At 39.5% G+C, this 18,279-nt stretch overlaps 2 protein-coding genes across 2 annotated transcripts; one reads left to right on the top strand and one right to left on the bottom strand.

Moving 5' to 3' along the window:
• Positions 1–119: 119 nt before the first annotated feature.
• si:ch73-390b10.2 (Golgi pH regulator) lies at positions 120–7,461 on the top strand. The gene is made up of 14 exons (XM_028590920.1): positions 120–368; positions 1,609–1,668; positions 1,853–1,956; positions 2,042–2,148; positions 2,270–2,371; positions 2,480–2,600; positions 2,754–2,834; positions 2,970–3,079; positions 3,185–3,273; positions 5,096–5,188; positions 5,318–5,413; positions 6,368–6,457; positions 6,577–6,642; positions 6,742–7,461. The coding sequence occupies exons 1-14, from the start codon at positions 327–329 to the stop codon at positions 6,946–6,948; spliced, it is 1,368 nt and encodes a 455-aa protein (XP_028446721.1). The 5' UTR covers positions 120–326; the 3' UTR covers positions 6,949–7,461.
• On the bottom strand, positions 7,448–11,604 carry pdzk1 (PDZ domain containing 1). Its single transcript, XM_028590919.1, has 7 exons — positions 11,398–11,604; positions 10,555–10,768; positions 9,512–9,844; positions 9,225–9,421; positions 8,925–9,146; positions 8,549–8,854; positions 7,448–7,997 (listed from the first exon to the last, which is right to left on the bottom strand). The coding sequence occupies exons 1-7, from the start codon at positions 11,602–11,604 to the stop codon at positions 7,953–7,955; spliced, it is 1,524 nt and encodes a 507-aa protein (XP_028446720.1). The 3' UTR covers positions 7,448–7,952.
• Positions 11,605–18,279: the final 6,675 nt, after the last annotated feature.

Raw genomic sequence — 18,279 nt, 5'->3', positions numbered from 1 at the left:
TATTTACAAATGTTTTTATGTATTAAGACAGCTATTAAATCCATAGACTGTTAGTCTATGATTAAATTACTTTTCCGTTTTTTTTTGTGAGGCGTCACAGTTTTGCGACGGAAGTATGTTCGTCGGACTCATCTTGCTGACGTACTAACATGGGCTACCCGTTGTAACCACTTGACAGCTGAACAACAAATGCTTCTAAAATGATCGAACATTTCAATGCTGACTTTTCTTTTCATACCAAAATGAACTGAAACTGTCCACGACCCTGCTACACCTGTACGGTTAGTTTCTTTTGCGGACTAAAGGCCGTTTATACAAACCTCATCATGTCGTTTCTGGTGGACTCAGTCATCATGTTCACCTCACAGGTAACGATGAGTTTGTACAGTCGACACGTATTTCTTTCACTGAACAAGAATATCCAGCGCATGTAAGCTAACGTTGTGTTAACTGTTATCTAACGTCACGCAACGTTAGCTCTGTGACTATCTTGAACTACGTTCTTGTGCGTCCTGTATAAGTTTTGATATGTCTTTAATATCAATTCCAAGGTTTGACACATCTTGATAGTAGTCGCAACTTGTATTTTTCATAGTTGATTACACCCATATCTAATACTGACACAATACTACACTTTACACGTCAGCACAATGTGGATTATTGTGAGTAACTTTTAATTACCTTTACACATCTTTCATACATACGTTCATGAATTGTTTTCTTACTTTGCTCTATACGTAAATAGACATAGCTACAGTATTAAGATAACAAAACAGGACCAACCTGACTGATTCCTAATGTACTGCAAGAATGGACACGATGTGGATGAGAACTTCATATGGCCCAACCCAGTCTCACGGTGTTTTAGTTTAATCTTTGTGCATTATGAAAGTACTCAATGCTAAACTAGCGAAAAATACTTAAGTATATTGCAACATTTCTGAACAATGTCCATCAGGTAGCATGTTACATACAGTAACAATGTTCCATTCCTGTTTTGTAATGTGATGTTGAATTATGCAAACCCTTTTAAAGACAATGCTAACGCTTATTGTACCGCTACCTGTTCTTAGTCCCTTTGAGGTCAGTTTGTTTTTGGATGTGTGACCTAACTGTTGTGCTGAGGTGTAAGTTGGTAAAGAGGAAGGAAAGAGAAGGAAAATGTGTGACAATGTTGTTGAATATTGCAGTAACACTATCATGTGATAAATAAACAGATAGTGAAGTGTACTCAGTTCTGCCTTTCTACTTTTAGTATACTGATAAAATACAACAAATGTTTGTTGAATTAAAAAAAACTGAAGGAAAATTATTTTCAGCATTATTTTATTGAACAACTTGAACATTGAACTGAACATGAAAGGCACCATTAAAAAAAGAATGATAGTTAGTGTCTTTTGCTATGTGTTTATTGTGCAAGTTGATATTGTACAGGTCCTACCAGTAGGCCTTTTCACACCAAACATTTTAACTTGTCACTGGAGGAAAAGCTTAACGTGTTACTTATAACATTAACAGTGGTTCTGTTCTATTCAACTGTGCCAGTAAGCCATGTGATCCCTTCTCTACTTCCTCAAAATAATTCCCATCCCATTTATTCCAACATAGGTGCTGTTCTTTGGATTTGGTTGGTTATTCTTCATGCGGCAGCTGTTTAAAGATTATGAGGTACAGTGTTATCACAAAACATTTATTTACAATGACCACTAGGATGGATGCGTTGACTACTGGCCCAGGCATAATAATGATTCCAATGAGAAAAACACATGGGTGCATTTCCAAGTCATCACCAATAGAGTTGTAGGCCTAATCAAACACTGGAAGTCTTGATTGTTTTTGTGTTTGTTGACAGGTGCGACAGTACATTGTCCAGGTGGTTTTCTCTGTCACTTTTGCTTTTTCATGTACCATGTTTGAGCTCATCATCTTTGAGATCCTGGGTGCCTTAAGTACCAGGTAAGTACATTTTCTGTGGCCTATAACTGCGTTTTATTGCTGTTTTTTTTGCAGATGAAGAATTTTAACCCTCATGTTGCTACAGCTCTAGGTATTTTCACTGGAAGCTGAATCTGTATGTGATACTACTGGTCCTAATCTTTGTGGTGCCTTTCTACATCGGTTACTTTGTTGTCAGCAACATACGCCTGTGTAAGTTGACTCTGGGTATTGAAAATAAAATACTGTTACTAAAAATTAATGATGCTGTTTGGCAGATGTTATTTCACACATTATGTCACAGAAAGCTGTTTTTTTGTGTGTGTCTGTGTAGTGCAGAGACAGAAGCTTCTGTTCGCTTGTATGGTGTGGTTTACCTTCATGTATTTCTTCTGGAAGTTGGGAGACCCATTCCCCATCCTGAGTCCAAAACATGGTGAGTGTGCATCCTTCTCCTCTCTGGGCCCCTTTATGCCTCGTTTATGACTTTTTTTCTAATAATGTGAGAGTTGCTGTTTTCAGTCGGTTGCTGTCTTTTGTTTAGGCATCCTGTCCATTGAGCAGCTAATAAGTCGTGTTGGTGTGATCGGAGTCACCCTCATGGCTCTGTTGTCTGGGTTTGGTGCGGTCAACTGTCCCTACACGTACATGTCCTATTTTCTCAGGTGAGCTCAGCCTGTGGTTTTCTCAAACGTTACCTTCAGCAGCCATATCACACAGCCTGGTAATCTGAGTCTGCTTATGCATCAGACATTACTATCCCCAATCACTTCCTTGTATTCATAACACATGCTGCCATTGCTTTGATGCTTCTACAGAAATGTAACAGACAGTGACATCCTTGCTTTGGAGAGGCGACTGCTCCAGACAATGGACATGATTCTCAGCAAGAAGAAACGGTGAGTAAAACAAGTGGATGTATTATCATTATGTTTTTTTAATAAAATTAAATAAAACACATTTGTTTTGTGTGTGTGTGTGTGTGTGTGTGTGTGTGTGTGTGCGCGTGTGTGCGCGTGCGTGCTTGAGCGTAGAATTGCCATGACACGGAGGCAGATGTACCAGCGTGGGGAAGACCAGAACAGACAGACAGGATTCTGGGGCATGATAAAGAGTGTTACCTCTACACAATCAGGCAGCGAAAGTATCCTTTACACTTATATTGAGTATGGTCGCAATAAGTCACCAGATAACTATGCACTAATTGTCCACAGTATTTGTAGTCAGCCTTGACTTCTTCCCCCCCCAGACCTATCTCTGATCCAGCAGGAGGTTGATGCTCTAGAGGAGCTGAGTCGGCAACTCTTTCTTGAGACTGTGGACCTGCAAGCCACCAAGGTAACACATGCATACACACACACATAGACGCACACACACACACACACACACACACACACACACACACACACACACACACACACACACACACACACACACACACACACACACAAACACAAACTGTGCTCCATTTAACTATGGAGAAACAGAGTGAATTAAAAACAACAATACAGAGGAACATGCAGACTATTATCTTGAATGAAGTTATGTGGGTGAAAGTAAAAATCCTAACTAACTCACTGCAAGTTAAGATTGGAACAAAAAACATTCCTATCCTATTTAGGCCGCAGCAGCTATTTTCAGTGAAAAAGCTCTAACCCACCCCGTACACTACCTGTTACCTACACAGTTACCAACTTGCTGGTTAACATAATGGAGCATTTCGCAGCTAAAGAGACAGATATTTCCCTCAGGAGTTGGTAGAGACCAAAAACAGAGCCAACGATAGAGTGAACAATGGACTTACATTCATCAGGTGGACACAAACACGATTCCGAATGAATGATAATGTTGCTCCGTAACTGCTGGATGTGTATATAAGTAACAAGTTCACCATATCAACTTAACAGGTGATGATATGTCAACGTTGTGTTCACAGCTTTTTTCTGTTCCCAAGTGGCCAAAAACATCAGTTATTACAATTTTAAGCGTACTTATTTAGTAGTATGTGTCTTGATTTGCACAGTTGATAGGTCTGATTATTTTATGACTCCTATATAACTTATGGTGCAGTTTCTTTAAATATCCAGGACCGTCTGTCCTTCCTGAGAATCAGTCAACAAAGGCCTATCTCCCAAAACAAATTCTCAATTGCTGAATGTTATCAGTTTGGAGCCGTCTTAGCTGGCAATCTGGGTACAAGTGTGGATGATTGATTGTGTTTTCCTTCAGTTATTATGCACCTCTTGTGTTTGCAGTTTGCCCCTCCCCCACCTCCTCAGTTGATCATTACAGCAGGCAGTGTGGTCAGTTCTGCTGAGGAGGGCATGGGCCAGTCAAAGATTATAGAGCTAGTTATAAGCAGACCGGAAAAGTGAAGAGGACATAACTGATGTACACTTGAGTCCTTTTTTCTGACGGAGGTACAATGGAACAAAGCTAAAAAACTCTTAATTCAGCAGTCTTAATTCAATGTCATTGTGTTATTGTGAGGGAGCCCTCTGCCATTATACAGAATAATTTGATTAAACGGTAATATAAATATTATTGATTAATGCTGGTTTGACCTAGGGTTGGGAGATATGTTAAGATAACAACACCCCCCAATAAACTGACAAAAAAAACAATCAGCTATGTACTCAGCCAATCACGATATATTCGTCTTATCGTCCAACCATATTTCAACCACACCAAACCTAGCTAAACTTTGAAATCTCTAACCTAACACAGCATTTTCCATGCGTATGCCTAAACTCTGTGACATAATACAAATCTGTTTCTGTACATAATGTCAAGAATTTCCCCTTCAGCAATTTGAGCCAGGTTTATTGCCACTATATATTATCACATGCAGTATTACATCACAGGACCTGATAAAAGAAAATTAAATAAAAGATCAACTTTTGATTGCATGTTGTCAGGTCTCCTTTTGGCTAATAACATAGTTCATAAAGATCGGATGCAAAAATCCTCTGGAAATCCTAAATCCTAGTTTTCACTCAAATCAGTGCCTGATTACATTGTTTAAACTGAAATTTTAGGCTATGCCACTGACTGCCATTACAGACATCTATGTACACTACACCCATTTTGATTACCCCCTTTGCCTACATGCGATAAATAATTTGCTAATTACCAAATTATCACCTTTCCTTATCTTTAGGAGCGAATTGAGTACTCCAAGACATTCCAGGGGAAATACTTCAATGTCCTCGGCTACTTTTTTTCCATCTACTGTGTTTGGAAAATCTTCATGGTGAGAACATGAACAATTGACTGCTACAGTCCAGTTACATAATCAGTTTTTTTTTCTTCTTCTTCTTTTTTTTCTTTCAAAATGTAGTTCAAAAATGTATTTTAAAAATCCCTCTTCTGTCCTTCACAGGCCACAATAAACATTGTGTTTGATCGAGTTGGAAAGACGGATCCAGTGACGAGGGGTATTGAAATTACAGTGAACTACTTGGGCATCCAGTTTGATGTAAGACACAAACACATGCAGAATAAGCACATGTCACACTGCATTACCTCCTGTAAAGATAATTGCTGTTATCAGCCCATTATCATCTCTCCGCCTGCTTTCTCTGCAGTGAACCTGATCGCTTTCAATCTTTTCCCATGTTGGCAATTATTTGATTGCATTATATAGCTCACACACATTGACCCCGGCCCTGTCAGCCACGCTTCCTTGGATCACCTCTGTCATGAACAAACCCTGTTCACCTAGAAAATATGTTATAGAAGATAAAGTGAGAAAATATCCAAACAGAGATATTACACATTAGCAACATCTGGCAATGTGTGACTAGCAACTACTAGTAGCCTATAACACACCCAAATCTCCGACCAAACTGTCGTTAAGTTGCATTGTGGGTTATGTAGGCGCCAGGTTTTGACAAGGGAGAAGAATGTATGGAATAAAAAAAAGACGATATCTCTGTTTCTGCTTGAAGCCCTGTTTCAAGCCTGTGTCTTCTCAGGTGTAGTGTGGTTTGGTGTAGTCAGTAGTGTGCTCTTTTGCACCTGTAACCACACCTAATAGTGATGTCACAAGGTCCTGGAGTACACTTGTACAACACTGCAGCAAGGTTAGAAGTTAAACCACAGAAGGTCAGCAAAACTCTGAAAAAGTCTGATATAAAGACCTAAATGGCATACAACAAAAAAGGTGTCTTTCTGGGGGAGAATATAAACGAACCAATTTCAGATTTCACAATCTTCCAAACCCAAAAGTTGTTCTTATTAATTACTTGCTCCTAATCTACTGTATAAAGAATTATGAAATGTGTTTAACCATTAATAAAGCCATTAGTTGTAACCTTATTAACAGAACATTTTGTTTAAATGTAAATAAATAAATGATGAATGCAGATCGTAAGTCCTCTGTCCCTACTAATTTATCATAGCTTTGTTTTTCATATTCTCTCTTTCTCAGGTAAAGTTTTGGTCCCAACACATCTCTTTCATCTTGGTGGGAATAATAATCGTTACATCCATTCGTGGCTTACTTATCACCCTCACTAAGGTAAAACTATTTTATACATGATACATGTTGAAATGGCTACAGATCTTGGGGCAAATACATCTGTGAGATAGTTCAACGATACTGTTTAACCAAAGATTTAATGCTTCTTGTTTTTTTAGTTCTTCTATGCAATATCAAGCAACAAGTCCTCCAATGTCATCGTGCTTGTTCTCGCTCAGATTATGGTGAGTGCGTTGCTTTATAGTTGTCTTATGACACAGAGCACAGTCTGTAAACAACAGGTAAAAACTGTAACTTTCTCCATCTGTGTCTCACTCCACCAGGGGATGTATTTTGTGTCATCCGTATTGCTGATGCGTATGAGCATGCCGCTGGAGTATCGCTCAATTGTGACAGAGGTTCTGGGAGAGCTGCAGTTCAACTTCTACCACCGTTGGTTTGACGTCATCTTCTTGGTCAGCGCCCTGTCCAGCATCCTCTTCCTTTATCTCGCCCACAAGCAGTCCCCAGAGAAACACATGGCCCTCTGATCCCATACATCTTTTCCCAACTGGATGTAACTCCTGGCCCCTGGCTGACTTTGAATCTGGAATTTATATATATATATATTTTTTTTTTAAATATATACATATGGGCCATAATTATCTGGACTGTCTGTTCCTGAATCAGGAATGGCTGATTGCTGGATGCAAGTGATGGGGGACTATTGGAGCACATTAGGAAACAGCTTTGAAAGTGGAGTTTTTCGAATTGAAATATTAATAGAACAAACATTACTATTAGGAATGTTAATTTTACCTACAAATGCAAACACTTTGTTCTTTGTGCTCTTAAATTCTCATTATTTTGGCCAAAATTATATTTTCCTTTGTTTTGTCTAAACACACTGGAGCTGGACTGTTCACAGGATATCCCTGCCTTACTCCTACTGAGGTGTAAATGGACTCAGTAGGAGTCAAAGATCACTCATGATCTGCATACTGAAGCAAAATGTCATTTAATTGGGAACAAAAAACTTAATTAAAATAGTATGTTTTCATTTATTTGTGTTTAATGGAAATATTATGTACTGTTATTTTAGAATTGGGAACAACAAAGTTTCATTTTTAGAACATTAAATAAAGACATCTTTGCATAAATAAGTACAATATTTACTGGCAGCAGTAATAGCTAGAAAGAACAGAGAAGCTCAGATCACAACACACACAGGGAGTGTGACTACAGCCCCTTTGAGCTTTGTAGGCTGTAGATATCTTGGTAACATTGGTGATCTCAGGTTTGGGAGACATTGCACATTAGTCAGATCATTGCACATCTACGGTAAATCTACTGTCTGCATCGAAAGAAGACAAAGTTTTCAAGAACGTGTTTTTTTGTCTCCGCCCTTTAATACACGCTACTATCATGCAATGGTTGAGATATTGATAATTAATTTCAAAAGTCTTCTTTTAGAGCTGATTTGTTTAAAAAAAAGGATGGATCAACATTAGATTGACAAATGCCAAATCAGGGAGCGTGTCCTTTCTGTGGCATCTCAGAGTCTCTCATCGATACTGTCTTGAGATAAAGAAGATGTGGTCTAGAAGAGAGAAAAAATAAAATCACAATTATTTTAGAAAAAAAACTAGGTTGAAAAGATAAACGAGGAATGACATGATACATGCAAGTTAGCTAACTGGCACAAAACACAAAGTATATCTGAGGCTCATGGGAGGCTCATTGATTTTGCAGGTATGTGGTCATAAACCAAAGTATTAAACCAATTAAAAGTATGACCTGATGATGGGGCTAAAGAAACATCTAGAAATCCCCAAAGTTGTTCCAATTCATCCTGAGGGGGACAGAATGTGCGAAATTTCATGGCCATCCAATAGTTCAAAGACATTTCACTCAAAACCACAAATGTTATCCTCATGGTGGTGCTGGAGGAAAGGTCAGAGGATCACCAAAGTCATTAGGATTCATTGTTTGGAAAACATGGATGTCTTTACAAAATGCCATGGCAATCCATCCAATAGTTGATTGATATTTCAGTCTGGACCACCACTGACCAACAATCCCACATTGCCATCCCTAGAGCCACATGGCTAGTTAAATATTACCTGTGGGCATTTAAAAAGCACCACTCACCCTCTTTCTTTCTGGTTCTGTTGGGGTTTCAGGTCTGGCCTCCTCATGCCTCTCTACTTCCTCTGCAGTGTGGACCTGAGCATAAGATGTTTCCCCGAGGAGCAGGGGTGTGATGGCCACTCCTTTAGCTTTGAGTTGGTCATAGACGCTCTTTTTCGCCACCAGAATCTCCAGAGAGCTGCCACTGTTGCGGATCAGTGCCACCGCCTCCTCGTGGCTGCTCTGCTCCACATTTACTCTGTTCACTTCCACCACAATGTCGTCATCCTCCATACCTGCCCTGTCAGCCGCTCCACCCTTCACCACCTGAAACAAAGTGTGTGTCACCACTTTGATTTGAAATGGTAATTATTAAAGGGCAGGCGTTCATTCTTACCTCCTTGATGTACTGTCCAGGCACCCCCTGGATGCTGTTAAGGTGAAAGCCATAGCCAGCTGAGGTCTTCTCCATCTTACACAGTTTAGGCTTGAGCTCCTCCTTCCTCCCCTGAACAGGTGTGGATGGTCGGACAGGAGCAGGTAAATTGAGGGCCTCTGTATAACTGGGCGGTGAGCTGGAATCCATCTCCTCCAAGAAGAGCATTGGAGACACTTTCCCCTGTGAGGAACACAGCAATGACATTATATAGCCTGTCTGTGGTCTATATTAAAGTTTAAAAGTGGCACCCTGACACACCTGCTTATACATTTGGTCCGTGTCTTTGTCCACCACTAGGAGGCAGCATTTGTTTCCACTCAGCCTGATCTTGTCCACCACCTGCTTATGGCTGCAGCCGTCCACCTCCTTTCCATCCACAGATACTAGTCTGTCCATTTCCTTCAGACCTGCTTTTTCTGCTGGGCTGCCTCTGTCTATGTCCCTAATGAAGTGGCCTGCATGGAGTTAATGAGCACACTGTTAAAACACAGCTTACTCTCTGCGTTAAATTACCAGTTATTTCTAATATTAACAAATGGCCTTGCCTGTTAGGTTGATCTCCTCCTTTAGCAGGAAGCCATAGCCATCAGGTCCTTTGGTCATGTTGACGACACGTGGCTTGTGTGGGAGATACTTGGCTGTGGCTAACCATGCTCCTATCTTCATACGCATGTTCTTATAGTGTCTGTCTGTTTCCTCGTCAACCAGCAGGAACATGATGCTGCTACCAGCCAGCTTTATCTTGTCCACTACGTGTTCGTGTGTGGAGCCCTCTACGCTCTCCCCGTTGATCTCCAGCAGGCGGTCGTTGACATTGACCCCGGCCCTGTCAGCCACGCTTCCTTGGATCACCTCTGTCATGAACAAACCCTGTTCACCTAGAAAAGATGTTATAGAAGATAAAGTGAGAAAATATCCAAACAGAGATATTACACATTAGCAACATCTGGCAATGTGTGACTAGCAACTACTAGTAGCCTATAACACACCCAAATCTCGGCGCCAGGTTTTGACAAGGGAGAAGAATGTATGGAATAAAAAAAAAGACAATATCTCTGTTTCTGCTTGAAGCCCTGTTTCAAGCCTGTGTCTTCTCAGGTGTAATGTGGTTTGGTGTAGTCAGTAGTGTGCTCTTTTGCACCTGTAACCACACCTAATAGTGATGTCACAAGGTCCTGGAGTACACTTGTACAACACTGCAGCAAAGTTAGAAGTTAAACCACAGAAGGTCAGCAAAACTCTGAAAAAGTCTGATATAAAGACCTAAATGGCATACAACAAAAAAGGTGTCTTTCTGGGGGAGAATATAAACGAACCAATTTCAGATTTCACAATCTTGCAAACCCAAAAGTTGTTCTTATTAATTACTTGCTCCTAATCTACTATATAAAGAATTATGAAATGTGTTTAACCATTAATAAAGCCATTAGTTGTAACCTTATTTTATCATCCAGTTCCCCCCCACATAGTAGTGGATAGATAAATGAAACCGGTTTATTTGTCCGTCATCATTTAGTGCTTTTTAAAGGTTCTCTTTTTTATCAGTCGTCCTAGATTGCGGATGCCTAACCCTGACTCCTCAGCTCACCTTTGACTGAGCGAAGAGAAAACCCATAGCTTGAGCTGGACTTAACCAGGTAGCAGAGTTTGGGTTTTAGAGCCTGTTTGGCCACACCATTGGCAACTGCTGTGCTCTGAGGGTTGGACAGGTCCAATCCCTGTGCTTTGGCTAGCATGTAGGAAGCTTCATCCAGGATGTGGAAGGTGACTGATGCTCCGCTGTTTCTCACCTTGTCCACCACCTGTCCCGGGGGAACACAGACACAGCAGAAGGGTTTTAAAAAAGATGCCTGTCACAGAATAATACCATCAGACTATGAAGTGCTCAAGAGCACCTTGGCAGTGCTGAGGAGGTGAAGTGGCATCTCTCCAGCTACCAGTCCACACTCTGTACTTCGGTCCGTACAGGGACTTGAAACAGCGACCCTCAACCCAACTCCCTACGGACTGAGGTACTGCCACCCCCAAACCTCTCTTCCATCTATATTTCACTATCTTGTTTATTTTTTTCGACTCCTTACTTTTCCTATTTTAGTTTGGGTCTTGACACACATTTATCGATTATCTATTCTTTATTCTACCTACGCATCATTTCCAATTTTCCATACCACTCTTGTAAGTAGCTAAGACATCTTAGCAATGGCAGGCTAATGTTCACAGACACGATGCTACTGTCTTCATAACATCAACCATCTTGAAGTGCATGTCTCTTGTCTTCATTGTAATTTCCCCACTGGGGATCAATAAACAGTATAATTATAATTATTTAGTATAATTATTATAATTCATCCAGGACCACAAAGTCTTTTCCTGGGCTCCATATTATTGATTTAATTAATGCACTGTGGTAAGTCCACATCCTACTTATTACCTCTGAATGGGACAGTCCATCAACAAATGTTCCATTGACCCGCAGGATGCGGTCTCCATCTCTCATGCCAGCCAGTTCAGCTGGACCTCCCATTTCCAGGCAGCGAATCAGGTGACCCTCCTCACCCTGCTCCACCCTTAAGTAGAAGCCAAATGTATGACCCGGCCTCTTGGTTAGAGAGATCACCCTCGACTTGTACCCAGCCATGTCCTAAAATAAAGGAAATGGTTACATATATACAATCACAAATTCTATATTGTCTTTTACAGTATCTGGCATTTTTTTTACTGAAGTGAACACAATTTGCTGTCTATAGTTAGTACATTCATCTCCAAATATGACCAAAATAAATTCAATGACAAAAAAAATACTTTTAACATATATGCTGTAGACTATAGGCATCTTGAAGCTGTGATATACATAGATAAATGAGACATATAGACAACAGTAAAGTGCTATGTTGAATATGTTAATCTAACCTTTCAGTAAAGAAGTAGCTGCAGTTTTTGGATTTATTTATAACCTTAAAAAAATCCGTCCTCTGTCTCCCCCTTTTCCTGACACCACTGTCACCCTTTAAACAGGAACTTACTGTAATAGCAGATAACCCTGACCTAAATGAGTCATAAAAGTGCTGAAAGCTTCAGATGAAAAGTTAATCTTCCATTTCAGCACTCCAGTGGCATTAATGGTTAACAGCAGGTACAGCTGACTGTGGTGAGGACTGTCCTTTAAAAGACAGTCTGGACTTTAAATTCCAAGTAAGGAATGTAACTGTAATCATCTTATTATTGCCACACTAAAAGGTCATAAAGGATGTGTGTATGCCTTCTGACTGGCATTGTTATTGTAGGAAACCGTATTTATATCTATGGTAGGATAGCCTTGCACCTTCATGTGATGTGTGCATGATGACATGTGCTCCGAGTACAGTTCATGCAATTTATTAAACCTTAAAAACCTTGAATCCTCATTTTCGCCCTAACCTTTCTCCTTAGTATAGTAGTTATAGTTTAACTTAAAAACCAACATTTCCTTACTGTGCAGGAGTGTAACACATGTTGCTTATGTTAAGTGCAATATTCAAACCCAAGAATTTTATGACCAAAATATAGAAGTCCTATATGTTATTTTTACAAACATTTACCCATTGCCATATTGAATGTCTGATAACTTTGGAATGTCCTCTAGAATTTAAAGTAAAGTTGTGTGTGTCTTTAAAGAGCGCTTAGTCGCACAATGCAAATTTGTAAAGATGCCCACAAGAGGGCACTTAAGACATAGGCTTAATAGATCCCGTATCAGAATTACATTTACAAACACCTCAAGATAACTACATTGCTTTCATAAAAGTCCTCTCATCCACCACATTTATATAGTAGAAGAATTTATATTGTACTGCATGTTTGTGGTTCCCAAACTTTTAGGCTTGTATGACCCCTTAAAACTAAGCAATTTATACCTGCATCCCTTTATCATGTTTGTGACCAGCTCTGTATTTTTTAGACACCTCAAGTTGTAAAATTATTCAGTTATAAAAAAAAAATAAAATAAATTAAAACCACAAATGTTTTATTCTGGTTCTCATGCCTGTCCATCATGCCTATATCAAAATCTGACAATGTAATTTTAAAAAATGGCCTTTCAATGTTCCCTGCTTTATATGTTAAATAATGATATAATATGTGATCATAAATCTCAGGTAAAACTATAAACAGTATAGTAGAGTGTTTTTTAATTAAACTCACCAGCTTGTCTGTGCTCAGTGTCCTAGTCCAAAGGAGGAGCTCACCTGTCACTACCTGGCTGTTAGCTAATGTGTGCTCAACCTGTCCTCCTCCTTCTCCCTCCTTCCTCTCTCTCTCTCTCTCTCTGCAGGGACTTTGACGGGCCAAAGGTGAGCCTAAAGGCTGAGTTATTTAACAGCGTCTTGTGTCAGTAATGTCTCAGGAGGCGATGGCCTTGTGCAACCCAAGAAACAGTCATCTGCTTGGTGGTCAAAGGTACATGACGCAGGTGGCAATAAGTATTGTCAGGAATCATGCATGCATCGCAGTCAGCAATACATCTAGGGAAATGCATCATGTGTACACATTTGCATAAATCGTATTGCTATAAATCTGTTTTGTCTGAATTGTGGAACAAAAATCAGTATGCAGTTAAATCTACTGCAGATCTTAACACTATCACATTACTTTAAGCTATATTGAGCACAGGAACACAATATAATTTGGTGTGTTCTTGGTGTACCAACGAGCATACTTTCTTAACATGAAATAAAACTTACATGCATAGAGCTTGGAGAAACAGCCCTACAATAAGCCCTACCTTACCGAAGGTTGTGTGTGTTTAGGTTTTGTTAAACTGTTTTAGTGAGCTGATAAATCAGTTTCATGGTCATTTAGGAGGCTGTGGTTCTGCTGAATCGTATTGTGTTATACTGTATGTTTTAATTCACATTAGCTCTTTATTGTCTCATAGGGGTAATGTACAGTATTTGCTGCAATGTAGAAACTAAAACCAATTCAAACAACTCGAGAACAAAAGCAGCAAAAACTGAGTTTTTTTTACTCTGTTTTGCATGACAATGTTTCTTCTAAAACATGGAACTTAAGACATCATGTAGAGACAAACCATCACTGACACATCACTGATAAAAAAAAAGCCTTGATAAACATAATAGTTCTGTGGGTATGTTAAGAAGCAGAGTTGCATCTTAATGTCATCAAAGGTTAAAGATTTACCTCTTAAAAATACATTAGAACAGAACATAAGAATAGAAGTCTACTTTAACACCCTCTGCTTGAAGGGAATAAATCAAAGAACATCCAAAATGTTCACAAAGTTCAGGGTGTAGTTTAGTTCTCCGGGATTATGGTTGCTGTGGTCGATAACTATGGGAGAGTCCTTTGGTTATAAACGGCTTATTGCGATATTGCTGTTCTTGGGATGGAACAAAGGTGACAAAAACTCAACCAAAGCCAAGCACAACAAATCTGCGAACTGTAAAAGTTAATTCATTACTGTGCGAGACTTGTTTGTAGCATGGTTCTGATTAATAATTGCTCTCTGAATTTGATTAACAGGAGTCTGATATTATACTTTCTTTCCAACAGCCTCCAAGGAGAATAATTATTACACTGTAAACCCAGATGTAGTTGTAATTAAACTTTTTAGTGGTCACTAATTATTCTTTTATGTTTTGTTAAAAAAAAAACACATTCATTACCAAATCACATAAGTTGTTTGTAATAATCAGCTTAAGTATGCAATGGACAGATCCTGTTAAGCAGAGATAACTAAGGATCTTAATTAAGTTTCTGTATGGAAAGGGCCGGTCGTTTGAACTGTTCTACGCTGAGTTGATGCAAAGGCTCATGGGAGAAAAAGAATGAACGAGTTCTGTCCTAGTGTGTTTTAACAATAGACTGTATGGTTTTAATAATGTTCTGTTTATGTTATGGGTGTGCATTTATGTTATTTGTCATATGTTATTGTATGGTTGATTTAGGGTTCCTGTTTATCTACATTTATTGTTGCACCATGATCATAGGGGAATCACTAGAATTGTGAGTGAAAATAGTGTGGTCTAGACCTACTCTATCCGTAAAGTGTCTTGAGATAACTCTGGTTATGATTTGATACTATGAAATTGAATTGAAAATTGAATTCAGTTGAATGACCGACTGTTAAAATCAGTATCTCTGTTATCTGAGTGGAACACTTCATCAAGCACAAAACTGTTGAAAATGTTTTATATCGGAACTCATATATGGAATACATTGATCTTGAAATCAGGCTGTCATAAAGAAAAAAACATATTTATATAAACATATTATTCCTGTAGTAGTGATAATTATCCCAAGGTAACATATAATTGTAATGTTTCTTTGCATATTTAAAGGGGTGATAGAATGCACAACCGATTTTACCCTGTCATAGTTGAATAAAAACAGTATGGTGGGTAAATAGGACATACATAGAAGCTCAAAATCCCATTGACACCCCTTTACTATGAAAATCTCATATTTTGAAACTGCCGCTGAAAACGGGCGAATCTCAAGTTGCTTACGTAAGCATCCCAAGACCTGTACCTTTGTCACGCCCATGGGTGTATTAAGAGAACGGTCACGCCCCAACATTTACATAGGCTACACAACTGACCTGAGACCAGGTAGTCTTCTGAATCTAGGTCACGCAGATCTCTGCTATTCCATTACAAAATTCACTTCTGAAACTTTTTTATGCGAGAAATCAACTATGTAAAGCTCAAATATGGGCCGTTTTACTAGGAGCTAAAACCGGGACACTTTGCGCGTGACCGTAGTGTGTTTGTGCACGCACACGCTTTTTAACGTGAACATGTGCCAGCCCTGTTCAGACATAGACACAGACAGTAACTTCATTATTCTTCATAGTCCTCGTCTAATAATAAGTGTTTTTTCCTGTGAAATTAACAAAATTGCAGTAACAGCCTTTTTCAGTTTAGTGTGAGATTTATGTTGAGATTTTTTCTAAAAAAGATTTTTTTAAGTGTTATTTATTCCAATAACAGCAAAGTAATTAAAATTATTTATTGAACATTTTGAGCATTAAACACTTAATTTCCTGCATTCTGGTGAATTTTTATGCATCTATTTCTACCTTTTTCTGAATCAATGTATGCTGCAAATATCTTTATTTAAAGAGAAACAGATTACAATCCAAATATAAAAACATAATGGAATATATTGCAGTAAGGCTGTCAGGCATTCTGTATTGCTTTCAACTCTTTATTCTCCTTTGGATGGACTTTTCTAATTATATCTGAGTCAGCACACATGTAGCCTATAGGCATCATTTACTCTTACCTCCTGTTTTGCGTCTTTTGTTGGTTAAGTAACCTTGATGTGCATATGACAATTATTCACCTCAATGATACATTCATTCATTTTAATTTATTAATAAACCCCTGGACTGTAATATTTCAGATGTTTGAGCAAGATTTACTGCTCTTGTCCAAAACTTTGTGCACATTCAAAGTATATAAACACAGTAGTGTTCTCTGTGATTTGGAGGAGTCGTGATATTTTGAGAAAAATAAAGTGATAATAGGCTATTACAAGAATAAAATCACAAGCTATATTTCAGAAAATAATCTATACCTGCACCATAGTCTGCTGTGCATTACGTGATTGCTCTGCTGATACGGTAGATCTCAGACCTTCTGACAGACACAGAGCCCCGTTTGGGTCTCTGGTCTCTGAATGAGACAAATTGTTTAGCTATGGAAGTGGCTGTACGCTGCTCTAAGTCGGAGGTGGAAACCCAAAACTAAAGAATACACGGAGCACAAACGCAACACATCTGCCGCAGCATGTCCACAGCTGAGCGCATCCATAAACCTGAAGCTGCGCTGCATTTTACAGAGAGAGTGGACACTAAGCGACCCACAGGTCTGCTTCAGAGCTCCGTGTGTCTAAGTCTGAACCGTAGACTGGAAACGTCACGTCACGGGAACTTCAAACTAAATCATTAGTATTGCGCTCCTAAACTTTGTGTTGATGGCATCACTGTATTAGACTGATTTGGCTACGATTCCTCCGAAAACTTCACCCCTTTCACAGCTTTCCTCACGGAGAGACGGTTGCTAGGTGATATCAACAAATACAACATGGTCGGACCCCGCACGTAGCTGCCCGTTCTATTCGCCTCGGAAAAATAAACTGGACAAAGTTACATTTGGGGGCTACACTCAAAACATTCGGGCTGATGACACGGCAAAATCGGCTGACGCCGCTCCTGGTGTAAACCGGGACATTTTAGCATCCCGACAGGCTTTTGTTGTGACTCGGGACAAGCAATTAAAAATCGGGACTGTCCCGGTCAAACCGGGATGTCTGGTCACCCTACGTTTTACGAAAATGGATAGCTAATTGCAAATTTTGTCTGACTGTGTGTGGAGTTCAGCGGCCGGTGCTGCCTGGGTTGTTGCCTCGCCGCCTGGCCTGCCTTCCTTCACACACCCCGGCCTGCTGTGAGCTTGATTGAGCTCCGTTACGACTGGCAGCCCACAGCACTCCATACCCGCGCAAAGTCACCCTTTTTTGGTCTAATGGACTACCAAACGCCGCTGCTCTGACAGAGCTCCAGGGCCTGCAACTCCCCTCTTCCTGCTAGCTAAATGCCTGGTGTATGTGAGTGAGAGCGCGGTCAGCGAGCTTGTTACGCCAGCAATCTCTTACCACAGGTTCCAGTTAATCTTTTAATGTGTGTAATTATAATGTGTTGAGTTATTTAAACGAACGTTTGGGGAAATAAATGCTGCTTGTCCGCAAGCCTCATTGATAGAGCCTACGGCTGGATGTAGCTCTATCAATGAGAACTAGCTAGCCTCCTCTTAGAATTCCTCTGAAATTCACAAATATTCATTAACTTGAAATTGGACACCGTTGTTAGCTTTATAAGACCTTTAGGTAGATGTTGTATAAGTGGCGTGACGAAATTCAAACTGTAAATATACTCCAATTACGACCAAAAATGAAGCTAACTATCCATGATTTGTAGCTACACATAGTTAGGATTGAAGGGACAGCTAACGAAACCCCTAATCTTCACAAATATTCATTAACTTGAAATCGGACACCGTTGTTAGCTTTATAAGACATTTAGGTAGATGTATAAGTGGCGTGACATGTGTGTAACATGTGGTAAGAGATTGCTGGGGGCCTAATAAAATATCATTCGGGCAATTTTCAGCCCAACCAATGTTACATACCCTATTAGGAGACCTTAAGGAACAGTGTAAAATACCATATATAATCATTCTATCACCCCTTTAACTTAACATGCTTATTTTAGACAACATGACTCCAGAATTTTTTTTTATGTTTACTGATGATT

This window comes from Perca flavescens, chromosome 11 (genome assembly GCF_004354835.1).
Source record: "Perca flavescens isolate YP-PL-M2 chromosome 11, PFLA_1.0, whole genome shotgun sequence".
NCBI classification, from domain to species: Eukaryota; Metazoa; Chordata; class Actinopteri; order Perciformes; family Percidae; genus Perca; species Perca flavescens.
The sequence above is the reverse complement of the archived record's forward strand: the minus strand, read 5'-3'. Positions and strand labels throughout refer to the sequence as shown.